The sequence below is a fragment of the Sinocyclocheilus anshuiensis genome, unplaced genomic scaffold (assembly GCF_001515605.1).
Source record: "Sinocyclocheilus anshuiensis isolate Anshui unplaced genomic scaffold, SAMN03320099.WGS_v1.1 scaffold106, whole genome shotgun sequence".
In the NCBI taxonomy this organism is placed as follows: Eukaryota; Metazoa; Chordata; class Actinopteri; order Cypriniformes; family Cyprinidae; genus Sinocyclocheilus; species Sinocyclocheilus anshuiensis.
Genome location: NW_015542347.1, coordinates 215,137 through 229,022, shown reverse-complemented (window position 1 = coordinate 229,022; position 13,886 = coordinate 215,137). Strand labels below are relative to the sequence as shown.

General features: G+C 37.2%; 2 protein-coding genes across 4 annotated transcripts in view; one reads left to right on the top strand and one right to left on the bottom strand.

Annotated features, from left to right (window-relative positions):
- Nucleotides 1-9,409, bottom strand: part of LOC107691444 (transmembrane 9 superfamily member 1-like) — a 12,547-nt gene extending 3,138 nt beyond the window's left edge. The window contains exons 1-8 of the mRNA XM_016490037.1: nt 9,230-9,409; nt 7,548-7,768; nt 7,302-7,433; nt 6,778-6,900; nt 5,325-5,677; nt 2,544-2,698; nt 1,260-1,445; nt 718-994 (exon numbers count right to left, since the gene is read on the bottom strand). Coding sequence (XP_016345523.1) covers nt 718-994; nt 1,260-1,445; nt 2,544-2,698; nt 5,325-5,677; nt 6,778-6,900; nt 7,302-7,433; nt 7,548-7,760 — 1,439 coding nt within the window. The 5' untranslated portion in view covers nt 7,761-7,768; nt 9,230-9,409. The remainder of the gene's footprint in view (nt 1-717; nt 995-1,259; nt 1,446-2,543; nt 2,699-5,324; nt 5,678-6,777; nt 6,901-7,301; nt 7,434-7,547; nt 7,769-9,229) is intronic.
- Nucleotides 9,410-9,720: 311 nt separating this feature from the next.
- The window catches only part of LOC107691412 (flap endonuclease 1-like), a 9,805-nt gene continuing 5,639 nt past the window's right edge, over nt 9,721-13,886 (top strand). Inside the window, exons 1-10 of one of the 3 annotated variants that reach the window (XM_016489987.1) lie at nt 9,721-9,835; nt 10,088-10,197; nt 10,315-10,417; nt 10,561-10,663; nt 11,547-11,610; nt 11,693-11,802; nt 11,888-12,024; nt 12,147-12,213; nt 12,358-12,489; nt 12,951-13,102. In XM_016489987.1, the coding sequence (XP_016345473.1) occupies nt 10,116-10,197; nt 10,315-10,417; nt 10,561-10,663; nt 11,547-11,610; nt 11,693-11,802; nt 11,888-12,024; nt 12,147-12,213; nt 12,358-12,489; nt 12,951-13,102 (950 nt within the window). In that variant the 5' untranslated portion in view covers nt 9,721-9,835; nt 10,088-10,115. Of the gene's footprint in view, nt 9,836-9,873; nt 9,984-10,087; nt 10,198-10,314; nt 10,418-10,560; nt 10,664-11,546; nt 11,611-11,692; nt 11,803-11,887; nt 12,025-12,146; nt 12,214-12,357; nt 12,490-12,950; nt 13,103-13,886 lie in introns of those variants that run through there. The other 2 variants (XM_016489989.1, XM_016489988.1) reach the window with 2 other exon arrangements.

The window sequence follows — 13,886 nt, the reverse complement described above, 5'->3', positions numbered from 1 at the left end:
AAGGGGTGGTTCACTGGTTTTTTTCTAGGCTTGATTGTGTTTATGGGGTGCAGTCTAACATGTGTTAATGCTTCGCTTTTTAAAAAAACGCATCATCCCATAATTTACCTTTATTCTACACCGCTCTGTCCCTTCTTTGAACGCGCTGATGAGTTCCTGTTTTCATGAAGCCCCTCCCTCAGAAATACGCAACTGACTCAGATTGGTTAGCTGGCTCAGTGTGTTGTGATTGGCTAAACCACCTCTAGTTTAAGAACCGCTGCTTTAGAACATTGATTTTGAAACTTGTGAATCCATTAGAATCGTTAGAAGACAGAATCGCGATTCATATGAATAGATTTTTTTCGTGCACCCCTAGCTTTGACGGCATGGCAACAACTCTTCCTCTTCTCTTAAAAAAACAGCACTTGCCCCCTTCATTGCATGTTCCCGGGGGCAGGGTTTATGTAAATGTCTGGATTTGTGATGTCACAAACCCGGGAAGTAACTCGTTGTAGTCCCTACGAGCCGTTTTTGTAGGCATTAAACTACCGGAATTTTAAAGACGATATCTCCGTTTGCATTGAACTTTCAGCATCGTAACTTTGCAGATATTGTTTATGCTCAAACAGCAACATTACACACTAACTAACTTTAAAAGAAAGAAATCACAATCAACCACCCCTTTAAAGAAAAGATTCCATTGTCTGGAAACCTTCTGCAGAGATTCACAGCTCTTACCTGAAAGGCAGGAAGCCTCCGATGGCCATGTGCACGGCCGTGTGTTTGTACCAGGGCTGCTGGGGGATCTGGCGAGCTATGTTACGTGTGCGACACGGGGCCTGGAAGTTGCCTGCTCTGTTCTTTCCAACAATTCCACCAATAACGGTGAGAGGGAAACCCACCAGCACCCAGGCACCAAGCAGCAGAAGCACGGTGGTGGCAGGCAGGGCCTGAGTCGATCCACTCCACCAGTGAACGGAGTTCACCACACTCCAGGTGAAAAAGAGAGGGGCTAAACGCATCAGAGAGAGAGATAGAAATGAGAAAAACAAAGAGAGCAGCAGTGAGTGGGCGAAATGTCAGTTACTTCTGCTTATGAAAGCATTGTAATTATGACAGGCTATATTTGGAATAAAATACTAGCATGTTGTACAGTATGTACAATGAGTCAGGTAAGAGATTAACCTTTAAAATTAAAATACACCGGAAATGAAAAAATCATACTGAGCAGCACATTGCACTGTGAGTAGCAGATGCAGAAGAGTGTTGTGTCTCACCAGAGAAGAGCGCAGAGGTGAGGATAATATTCCAGACCCAGCGCTGGCCCTGAATCTGTGTGTAGAAGCTGCAGGAACAGTAACCGGACACACAGCTGGTCAGAGCGTACAATACAATCGCTGCCGAGTTTATGGCACCATGACGATGGACATTAAACATCCCCAGCAGCGCCATGACAATGATTCCTAAAGAAACCAGGAAAGAGGATCCAGAAATTAGTGTGTTACCTGAAGGTCATATTCTTCCTATCTGCAACTCTCTTCTCATTTTCATCCCAATTCTCAACTGCTTCCCCCACTCAGTTCAAATATTTAAGCACTTCATTTAAGCACTACAATTGTTTTAGACAAAATATTGCAAAATCATCTAAACAAATGTTACCAATGTGTTTTTTGAACCTTAAACCGCATAAACACATTTCATTACACCAAATACTGTTCTTTATAGCAGCATCATATGACCCCTTTAAGTAGCAATAGCCAACAATACATTGTATGGGTCAAAATTATTGATTTTTCTTTTATGCCAAGAATCATTAGGATATTAAGTAAAGATCATGTTCCATGAAGATATTTTGTAAATTTCCTACCGTACATATATCAAAACTTAATTTTTGATTAGTAATATGCGTTGCTAAGGACTTCATTTGGACACCTTTTTTTGCACCCTCAGATTCCAGATTTTCAAATAGTTGTCTCTCGGCCAAATATCGTCCTATCCTAACAAACCATACATCAATGGAAAGCTTATTTATTCAGATTTCAGACGATGTAGAAATCTCAATTTCAAAAAATTGACCCTTATGACTGGTTTTGTGGTCCAAGGTCACAAATAACAGAAAAGTAGTGACAGAGAAAACAACATAAAATAAAATATAATTTTATTATTAAGTTGGTCATGAACGTCCTATTTTAGTATTTTGTACTGATCTCTGAGGTCCACTTATAAAGTTATCAAAATTTTTACATCCCAAAAAAAAAAACAATAATTTAGAAGTAATAGGCTATTTTCTGTCCTGTTTTGGCCCCCTTTTCTGAACGCTCTGTTTGAATAGGCGTGGCGGATTGTAGACTCGGAAGTAAACGCTATGATTGGCTAACAGTTGTGAATGTTTGACAGCCTACATCCTTCACAGATGGACGCTGATGAATAAATGCATAAATACTCAACTAACGACTAATGAGAGAGTTTTGACTTCTGAAACGTACAGGATGTTTTTATAGTACAATGACCTCTTACATGTCAAAAGATGTTTTATATTTCTATAATGTAGTGTGTCATACCTGTGGCCAGAGTCAGAAACTGTGCCCCGACCCCTAGTACGGCACACAGGAGGCTCTTATACGGTGGGAAGCGAAAGACATCCGTGTGGATGATTTTCCATCCGTTATCCCCCTGATCCAGGTCGTCACAGCCGCCATCTTCCTCCACATTATACCTGTACACACATACAGCGACAGTGTTTGATCAGACTGTTGTTCATTAATGATCTCTGGGTAATAGGTGCTGATCCCTCCTCTTCCCCTATATGGATAATTTATTGTAAAAAAAAAATAAATAAAAATTTCATTGCTTTCTCCTGACTTACTATGATAATAAATTAACATAGAAACAATTAAAGGCAACAGTTACACAACAGTTCAAAAGTTTGGGGTCAGTAAGATTTTTCAAAAAGAAATTAATACTTTTGATGATAATAATATAACAATATAAATAAGTAGACAAGGAAATGTTTCTTGACCACCAAATCATCATATTAGAATGATTTCCGAAAATCATATAACATGACATGTCATATGATATATGACACTGGTGACTGGAATAATGGCTGCTAAAAATGTAGCTTTTCCATCACAGATACTGTAGAAATTACACTGTAAGAATCTTCAAATAGTAAAGTTATTTTAAATTAGAATAATATTTCACAAAATTACTGTTCACTGTATTTGTAATCAAATAAATGCAGCCATTGTGAGCATAAGAGACTTCTTTCAAAAATAATTGTAAAAAAATCCAACTTTTGAATGGTGGTGTTCTAGAGAAACTGCTTGAGAATTTACTCAAATGTAATTCAACACACTCAAGACTTAACTCAACCTCATTAGATGGAGTCACAATCTCCTGGAAACTTGTTTGTGTGCACATGTTGCTCAGGGAACAACAGAAACACTTCAACGTGAGCTCCCTGGTGCATCTAATGTGCTGCTAATTGAATGTGTAATATACATGTAACATTTAAGTAAGAAGTGACTCAATATAAATTAGTTTAATTAAGCACAATTTGTATTCACAATGTAAACAAATAGAGTACATGATCAGCCATCAATTCCACTTTTAACGGATTCTTAATTGAAACTTTTATAAAATGACGATGACAGCAATATGATAAAAGATACAAATGTTCAATAATAATTAATTACATTTATTAATATTAATAAATCGCAATAAATAATTATTTTGCCAAAAGAGTTAAAGGCCCATACCCACAAAGAATAACTATAAAGATAAATATAACAATAATTATATTAGCACCCACCCTCACAAACTACTACAAACTGAGTAGATCCTGTTTATCTGCCAATGTTTTTATTGTTCATCAGCTAGACAAAACTGTTCTGAAAGTGATTCCTATTTCATCATTATCATTACAGCTGTGATGTGGACATCCCTATTCTCATATTACAACATTAATTAAACATTTATTGTTATCATTATAGTTATTGCATTTGGTGTGAACGGCCTTAAAGGAACACGCCAATATTTTTGAAAATAGGCTCATTTTTCAACTCCTCTAGAGTTAAACAGTTGAGTTTTACCGTTTTCGAATCCATTCAGCCGATCTCCGGGTCTGGCGGTAGCACTTTTAGCTGCAGCTTAGCATAGATCATTCAATCTGATTAGACCGTTAGCATCTCGCTCAAAAATGACCAAAGAGTTTCGATATTTTTCCTATTACCTAGCTGGGGACTATTTTCAGGCACTGCGTAATTTCATTGCGCCTGCTGCACCCATGGTACGGCAGCAAAGTTCCTTGATTATTACGCCGGAATGAGAGTATAGTTCCTCGCCATATCGGCCTAGAAAATCGCAACTTTTCATTTTCCGTCAGTCTTAGTACACGATGTAACTACAGAAGAGTCGAGTTTTAAATAGGAAAAATATAGAAACTCTTTGGTCATTTTTGAGCAAGATGCTAATGGTCTAATCAGATTCAATGATCTATGCTAAGCTACAGCTAAAGGTGCTACCGCCAGACCCGGAGATCGGCTGAATGGATTCGAAAACGGTAAAACTCAACTGTTTAACTCTAGGGGAGTTGGAAAATGAGCCTATTTTCAAAAATAGTGGAGTGTTCCTTTAATAATACACTACGGCAGGCACATTGTTTTGGTTGAGACCTGAGGTAGCGCTGAATGAGCTCCTCTACGGTGAGCAGTGTGTCCGGCGGCGGGACGGAGGGCATGCCAATGATATTACGCAGCGCCTGAAAATAGGCTAACTTCAGTCAACATAACCAACATGACCACCTGCTTGCACAGGGAGCGTGCTGGGGACTATTTTCAGACGCTGTGTAATATCATTGCGCCTGCTGCACCCATGGTACGGCAGCAAAGTTCCTTGATTATTACGCCGGAATGAGAGTATAGTTCCTCGCCATATCGGCCTAGAAAATCGCAACTTTTCATTTTCCGTCAGTCTTAGTACACGATGTAACTACAGAAGAGTCGAGTTTTAAATAGGAAAAATATAGAAACTCTTTGGTCATTTTTGAGCAAGATGCTAATGGTCTAATCAGATTCAATGATCTATGCTAAGCTACAGCTAAAAGTGCTACCGCCAGACCCGGAGATCGGCTGAATGGATTCGAAAACGGTAAAACTCAACTGTTTAACTCTAGGGGAGTTGGAAAATGAGCCTATTTTCAAAAATAGTGGCGTGTTCCTTTAACTGTATGCAGTTTATGGCTGCCAAGCAAAATAACAAATTGTAAATACCCATGTGTTCAAGTGACCTGTTTGGAAACTAAATTACTATCAAAAATGTGACGTCAGATACACCCTCACCTGGCGAAGTCATTCTTCAACACCCTCATGAGGATGATGATGACGAAGCCTAGCAGCAGCACCACCAGCACTAGTGAGTTGATGATGGACAGCCAGTGGATCTCCAGAGTCTTAGGAAAGAAGGAATAGTCTCTAAGGCGCTCCGCCCTGCGTGAATGGGGCAAAGTACTCTCAAACCAGCGCACGCTGTAGGTGTGAGTGACCGTCAGACCACCGCTGCTGACACCATGGCCTGCCCCTCCCCCACCTTCCTCTAATGGCTCCGGCTTCACGTCTTTCACAGACACATTGGCGAATATCACAGAGTCGCCGTTGTACTCTATATTGAAGTCCAAGTGTGTCCACAACCCCACCTGTTGTACAAAAAAAGTGAATAAATCAGGGTTATTATAGTTAACTAAAACCATAAGAATTTTTTTTGTTACTTAAAATAAAATATAAAAAACCCTGAAAACTTATCGCAATTTAGCTAGTTCCCAAGGAAATATTTTTCATTTTCATTTAGTTTAACTTGATGTACTAAAATAACTAACTCTAAAACTGAAATAAAAATAATAAAAACTATATAAAATAATAAAATAAGAAATAATAATTCTAATAAATAATTAATAATAAAAAGAAACCTAATAAAAGTTTCAAGAATCAGGATGCTTTATTCAATAAATTAGCAAATATCAAAACAGTGCACAGCAGCCCCAAAAAGTTATTGGACAATTAATGTACATATTTAATATTTTATAAACTCTAATATACAGTAAAACAGTAATATTGTTAAATATTATTACAATTTAAAATAACTGCTTTCTATTTTAATTTATTTTGACTTGAAATGTTTATTCCTGTAATGCAAAGTTGAATTTTCAGCAGCCATTACTCCAGTCTTCAGTGTCACACGATCCTTCAGAAATCATTCTGATAAGCTCGAAAAAACATTTATTATTATCAATAATGAAAACAGCTGTGCTGCTTAATATGTCTGTGGAAACTGTGATACATTTTTCATAATGATTCTTTAATGAACAGAAATTTCAAAAGAGCAGAATTTATTTGATATTGAGCATTTTTGTAACATTATTAATGCCTTTACTGACACTTTTCATCAATTTAATGCATCCATGCTGAATAAAAGTTATAATTTCTTTCAAAAAGAAAAAAATCTTACTGACACCAAACTTTTGAACAGTAGTAATATTTTAAAACTAACAACGTTTTTAGTAAAACACCACTTGTTTTGATATATTGACTAACCGTGATTTGTCACAGCACTTACATATTGTTGCTCTTTTGTTGGTTTTGATTGATTCAATTGTCCTCATTTGTAAGTCGCTTTGGATAAAAGAGTCTGCTAAATGACTAAATAAATGTAAATATTCTTCTCTAATGTAATGAATTACATACATTTATATTTGTGCCAAGCACTTTTTGTGAGACTGACAGAAACATAGAAAAAGACCTTGTGGCTGTGAGGCAGGAATCCACTCTCTTCCATGTATCCCACGAAACCCCAGATGGGAATGTCATCTAGGACAAACTCGAAGTAATACAGCTCCTCGATTGCCTCTCGCAACTGATCCACCTGTAGTTTCAAAAAAAAAAAAGAAGAGACATCTGAAAGAATTCCATTCCCCTAAGTCTCTGCCGTTTCCTCTTTCACGACATGAAAATGTGCTAAATCCTGCCCGAGGAGATCTGGCTTCCTACAGGGTTTAGATCCAACCCTTTAACACACCCTTTACTATCATTCTCAAATTAACCTGAAAACCTTGACTAGCTGGTTCAACCATGTTTGGTTAGAGCTGGAGCAGGATTGAGAATCCCTGCCATAAATGCAAACAGTTAATTTTTCTCATCATTTCCCATTCCAGCTGCACAAATAAACAGACTATAATGCACACATGAGCAAAATCAAATCCCAAACATCTTCGATGAAACAAGGTCGCATTTTGAAAATTTTTGCAAATAGGATTGCATTGCTACCTCTTTCTCGGAGAGAGTGAGCTTGCATAGCGTCTGTCTCTCAGTGTTTTCCTTGAAGCGGATGTTGTAAAGTGATTCAGCCATGCGGTCTCCATCCAACACCTCTCCCAGACTCAAGGCTTTATGATGGACCTGCAAACATGTCAATCTAATAGTTAATCATAACAACTTGTATTGCACCATAGGGTCATAAAGCAAGCACACTAAAAGATCCAGACAACACTGAATAGTGCAGTGCACACTCACCTCTTTAGGTCTACAGACTGGCAGGGTGTAATAGTGGTAGGTTTCCTGGGGGTTATGATACGGACCAACTTTGTTAACGTACAGGATCACCGGATCGCCTTGCTTGTAACTGAGTGCCCAGCCAAAGTGAGGCAGCAAGCACAGGACCAGCACACAGAGCCTCATGGATCGACCAGCGACACACGGGCCTGAACATTCCAGTCTTGCTGTCATGACAACACCTGTCAGTGGGCAAATCAAGAATGTAAAAGGGGTAAGCATCTATGCAAACAACAAAAAACATTCATAAAGTTACTTTAAGTGGTTGACAAGTCCTGCAGTCTGACATGCTAGACTCCATTTAGAACTATTTTAATGACTTCTATTATTTTTTACTTGACTGAATTTAGAGACTACATGAAATATTAACAAAAACACAATCATGATATTTCATTTTGGGATGAACTAATAATTTAACAGAAATGGTCCCAGCACCTAAAATAAACAATCTTTCTTAGTTATTTATATAAATTTAATCATTTACATTTTTAGAATTCATGTAAACATGAATCTTGAAAAGTATTATGCATATACTACATGTTAAGACTTGTAGCATGTTAAAACTATTTTAAGTCAAGTCAAGTCAAGTCACCTTTATTTATATAGCGCTTTTAACAATACAGATTGTGTCAAAGCAACTGAACAGCATTAATTAGGAAAATAGTGTGTCAATAATGCAAAATGACAATAGTAAACACTAATTTTTCAGTTAAAGACAGTTCATCATTGAATTCAGTGATGTCAACATCCAGCTCAGTTTAAATAGTATCTTTGCAATCAAGTCAACGGTATCGCTGGAAATTAAGTGTGTTTTAAATGGCTAATTATATTATTATGCCTTTTTTTACACACATAAATCATGTAATGACTAGATTAAATATTGTAGTTATAAAATACTGATAAAAAATGTATAGCCTGAATGCACTGTAAGTCGCTTTGGATAAAAGCGTCTGCTAAATGTATAAATTTAAAAATTTAAATTTAAAATAAAATTCAAACGTGTTGGAAAATGTGTGGGTAAAAAAACAAAATAATTTAATTTTGAGAATAACAATCCTTTAAGCGAAAATAATCATTTATATTAATTTAATGATTACAATTTTATTTTACATAAATTTGAATATTGTAATAAGCACATAATAGATCAAGTACATGTAAGACTTCACTGATACAAATACATAATTATTGCAAGTAGAACATACAAGTGAATAAATGAACAATAATGTAAAACAAAAATTATAGCGTTAAATCAGGGTTACACTTAATATTAGAGTGATTTTCTGCAATGTAATTGCATAAATAAGCACGGAGTTAAATAAATTAACAACATATACTTATTATACTGTTGGGGTTTGGTTTAGTTGCCTGTAATTATGCATAATTAACCGATATTACTAGAGAAAGTAGTACACTGTAAAATAAAGTGCTACTGAAATCAGATTTTGTTGAGTGCAAAAAATAGAACCACCTCTTCAACGTCTTCAGCTTAATTCAACCCAGTTTTGAGAGGTTAAACAAACAGATATAGTTAGTATCTTTCAGACATAAACAAATCAGTCTGCACTCTGATTTAAAAGCACTATACATCATCTTCGCCTTCTAAGATGCGTGCAATACTTCCGCATCAGAGAAATGCAACAGACCTGTTTCAGATGCTTCCTCGGATTCCTCAGAATCGCTTCTTACTTTTCAAAATCCAGTCAACAGCGCTCCTGTATGTGTAATATCATATCCGCACATTGCTGGGGTTAGAAGACATCCGATCTTTGCTTTTAGGCCATGAAACAGCCGAAAGGTCGAGACCAGACCAGCAGTGGCGCACAGCGAATCCACGTCACCTTAAAAAATAAAAACACCCTTCTTGGGATCTTCCGGGGTGGGCGGGGCTACAACGCTACACCTGCTCCTGCTTCGACAAGTCTCTGCATCATTAATTCACAGCTGTAAGTGTGATTTCAATGAGATAAAACGTTTATCGTGCATTTTAAGAGGTGATCATCGTTACCGGGAAATTTCTTCGCTCTCGTTGATGTCTTGCCAGTCCTGACTAATCGATCGAGATGCACGTTCTGTTGTTCTCCCTCGCGAAGGCTGAACTAGAACATTTTGAGAAATCGATTCCATCGTCTACCACAGGAATTCGACTATTTATGCCTGTATAAGATTTCGCGCGAAACTGACGACAATTTCTGGCGCGGTTGTGTTCGTGTCTATGACTGAAAAGCAAGGAGCTGAAACACATTTTATTGGTAAGTTTTCTTTTGTTTTTACGTTTTACAGTGTGTAAACCGTAGGTGCAGATATGCGGCGCGTGTAAGCCGCTTTATAACACGCGTGAGGGTTTTTACATTTTATTTTGGATGCTTGTTTTCTTCATTCTTTACTATTCACACTGATGTATGAGCTGCTCCTTGTTTTTTATTTCTAATTTACTATTAACTGTGTCAAAATCTACTTGTTGCATTTAATAATTTAATTTCTATGGATTTTAATTCTTTCAGATTTCTGATAATTGCATAGTTTTTCACAATGGGAATTCATGGACTTGCAAAGCTCATTGCAGATCACGCGCCCTCAGCTATCAAGGAACAAGACATCAAAAACTACTTTGGTGAGGCCTCCTATTATTTAAACATTATTTCTTGGATTATTGTACCAGGGAAACTTAAATGTAGCATATGTGAGTGTTTGCATCATTTATTTATGTATTTTACATGCATGCATGCAGGCAGGAAAATTGCTATTGATGCGTCCATGTGCATCTACCAGTTTTTAATCGCGGTTAGACAGGACGGTAATGTGTTGCAGAATGAAGATGGAGAGACCACTAGGTATGTAGAGTTGTCTACTATCATTTGTGCAAGTCTGCATGGAAACGTGACAAGCTGATTGAGTTCATACTTTGATTTTCTAACCATGTGCCAGATTACATTTGCATGGTCATACTATTCGCACAACCTCTGTGTCTCCCCAGCCACCTCATGGGAATGTTCTACAGGACCATCCGAATGCTGGAGAGTGGCATCAAGCCAGTTTATGTGTTTGATGGGAAGCCACCTCAGCTGAAGTCAGGAGAGGTGCGTCAGAAACACACAGTCACTCTAATGGAATTTTGTCAATTGAAATAAGCAGTGACTCGGACCTGGAAACAGCATTCCTTAAATCACAACTTAAAGTGGATGTCATTTTGCATTTACAGCTAAACAAGAAAAAAAAAATGCAGCTGTGCCAGAAATTCACTGTAAAAATATTGAGGCAGTGTTTCCGATATTGCAGGATGGCATATTGGTGCTTGTATACTTTGCAACTTATAACCGTATATTTTATTTACTGATGTAATGTTAATATACCGAACTACTTAAACTACCAAAATCTGCTTTTTACTCTAAACTGTAATTATAAACACCAGTATTATAGAAAGCCACATGATGAATGAGTTTGTCATAAGTGGCCTGTCCATAAAACATGACCTTGTATATCCCGGTGAGACGGTAACACTAAAATAATACAATACACATTAACTAAAAGACAAATGAAACAAAAGTCTTACTGAACATTACAGATAACAATAATAAGAGGAAACTATTATTTACACTAGTCAACATTTGAAGTGGATCAAAACCTTTCATCAAAGTTGTGCTACAACCTAAAACCAAAATGCGTTCTTGTTTTAGGACAACTTTGAACTTTTTTTGATTTACTTCAAATGTTGACTGTGTATAAAATATAATTGTATGCAATGTCATTCAGGAATTTATGGGAATGTCCTTTTACAGTTTTTCTCTGTAAATTAGTTACATTTACTTATATTTACAGTATAGAGGCATATAATGCAGTGTAAACATTTAAGATTTTTAACATATATGGTGAAGTAACTTGGTTAACTAACAGATGGTCTTTTTCTGTAAAAACATTTTCTGCTGTCTATATTAAGAGATCTTTTTATTTTAACCCCTACAGCTGGAGAAGAGAGGCGAGAGACGAGCAGAGGCTGAGAAACTTCTAGCTCAGGCACAAGAAGCAGGTACAGACACTTTCAAGACGACATGCTTTAAAAAAAAAAAAAAATTATTTAATATGGATCCTAATTCTAAGATTTCTCCCAGGTGAACAGGAGAACATTGACAAGTTCAGTAAGCGACTAGTGAAGGTTACCAAACAGCACAATGAGGAATGCAAGAGGTTACTTACTCTAATGGGAGTCCCTTACGTTGAGGTACTGCCACAGTCACTGACAGCAAACTGCACAGAATTATCTTTTATTATGGATGTAAGCAAGATTGTATACCTTGCATGTTAAGGCTCCATGTGAGGCCGAGGCGAGCTGTGCTGCTCTGGTGAAATCAGGGAAGGTTTATGCCACAGCGACAGAAGATATGGACGGTCTGACATTTGGAACAACAGTCCTGTTGAGGCATCTAACAGCCAGTGAAGCAAAGTATGTATAGATAGGCTTTATATCTGAAATTATCTGTTTATGTAGACATTTGGATATATTATAGTCATGGAGATTTGAGGGCTTGCAGATGTAATTGGATGTTTTTTGTTTTTCCATCCTAGAAAACTCCCTATCCAAGAATTTCATTTCAGTCGTATTCTACTGGAAATGGGTCTGACACATAAACAGGTAAGACCTTAGCTTTATTTCGGTCTTATCTTTTGTACATCTAAATATAATTGTATATATTATGTGTAAGTATATTTGCAATATATAAATGATAGAAGTGTCAGTTCTTTCTAATTGCTTTTTATGTTTGAATGACTTCCTCAGTTCATTGACCTGTGTATCCTCCTGGGCTGTGACTACTGTGGCACTATAAAAGGAATTGGACCCAAGAGGGCCATTGACCTCATTAAACAGCACGGCTCTATTGAAGAGATCCTTGAGAATATTGACTCAAATGTACGTTTATTTACACTTTTTAAAGGCATTTACTTACTGGCAAAATGTTGCAATCACATCCAAGATCATGTACTTGCATAATTGTGCCCTCTAGTGGCGGTTAGTGTATTGCTTAGTCAGAAAATACATTTGGCCATATGGCAAGTGCATTGACAATTTTCTTTGCCATACATTTTTGCCCGCCATAATTTAGTTTCATTATATATTTATTTTTGCATTTAATTTTTACTGTCTCTTGCATAATTTAAATATGTAGCTGTATTTTTTATTTATTTTTTTTGTAAAAAAAGATAATCCTGCCTAACTCTCATTGCAGTAAACAGCTTACTTAATTTTGCATCTTGGCTAAAATGCTAACCTAAACAACGTTGTGTGCTCGAATAATTATAGCAGCTTTTAACCACTACCTCCTCTTTTAGATGGTCTTTACAAACGTGATATTTTCTTGTTTTTTGTTGCAGAAGCACCCAGTTCCAGAGGACTGGCTGTATAAAGAGGCTCGGAGTCTCTTCTTGGAGCCTGAGGTCATTGATGGCCCCTCTTTTGATCTGAAGTGGAATGAACCTGACGAGGATGCACTGATTCAGTTTATGTGTGCTGAGAAACAGTTCAGGTACAAAGCAACCAAATCTCTGCAAAGACCTGTTTCTGCCAAAAGATTGCTTCTAAAACCTGCTTAAAGGGTTAGTTCATCCAAAAATGAAAATTAGGCTGTGTTTTACTCACCCCCGATGCATCCTAAGTGTATATGACTTTCTTCTTTCAGACGAATCCAGTCGGAGTTATATTAAAAATTGTCTTTTATCTTTCAAGCTCTATCGTTGCACTCAGCAGGTATTGCAGTGCTTTGGTTCAAAATACCTGAAATAAAAAGCACCCTTCCATAAAAAAAAAGTCTCACACGGCTCCGGGGGGTGAACAAAGGCCTCCTGTAGCGAATCGATGCGTGTTTGTAAGAAAATATCCATATTCAAAACGTAATAATCACTTGAATCTAGCTTGCGCTCACTGTTGTAAAACCGAAGCAGTTCCGGGGGAATTACATATGAGGTCAGCTTTGCGCATGTGCGGCTCAGAAGTGACGCATGCGGAGAGATCGAAACAAAACCGGTCACTAATTAGAAGTACAAAACGAAGATTTGTAAAGAAGAATGTTGGAGGATTTCGATATAAGCCAAGAGGAGACTGGTTTTCCTTTGCTAAAGTAAGGAAACTTTGCTGCTTTTGATCCTGTAAACAAATGTTGGTTTTCACGAGACTCACCGGCGCATGCGCAACGCTGACCTCATACGTCATCAGCCCGGAGCTGCTTCCGTGTACAACTGTTGGCGCAAGCTACATTAAAGTGATTATTACATTTTGAATATGGATATTTTTCTTACAAAAACGCATCGATT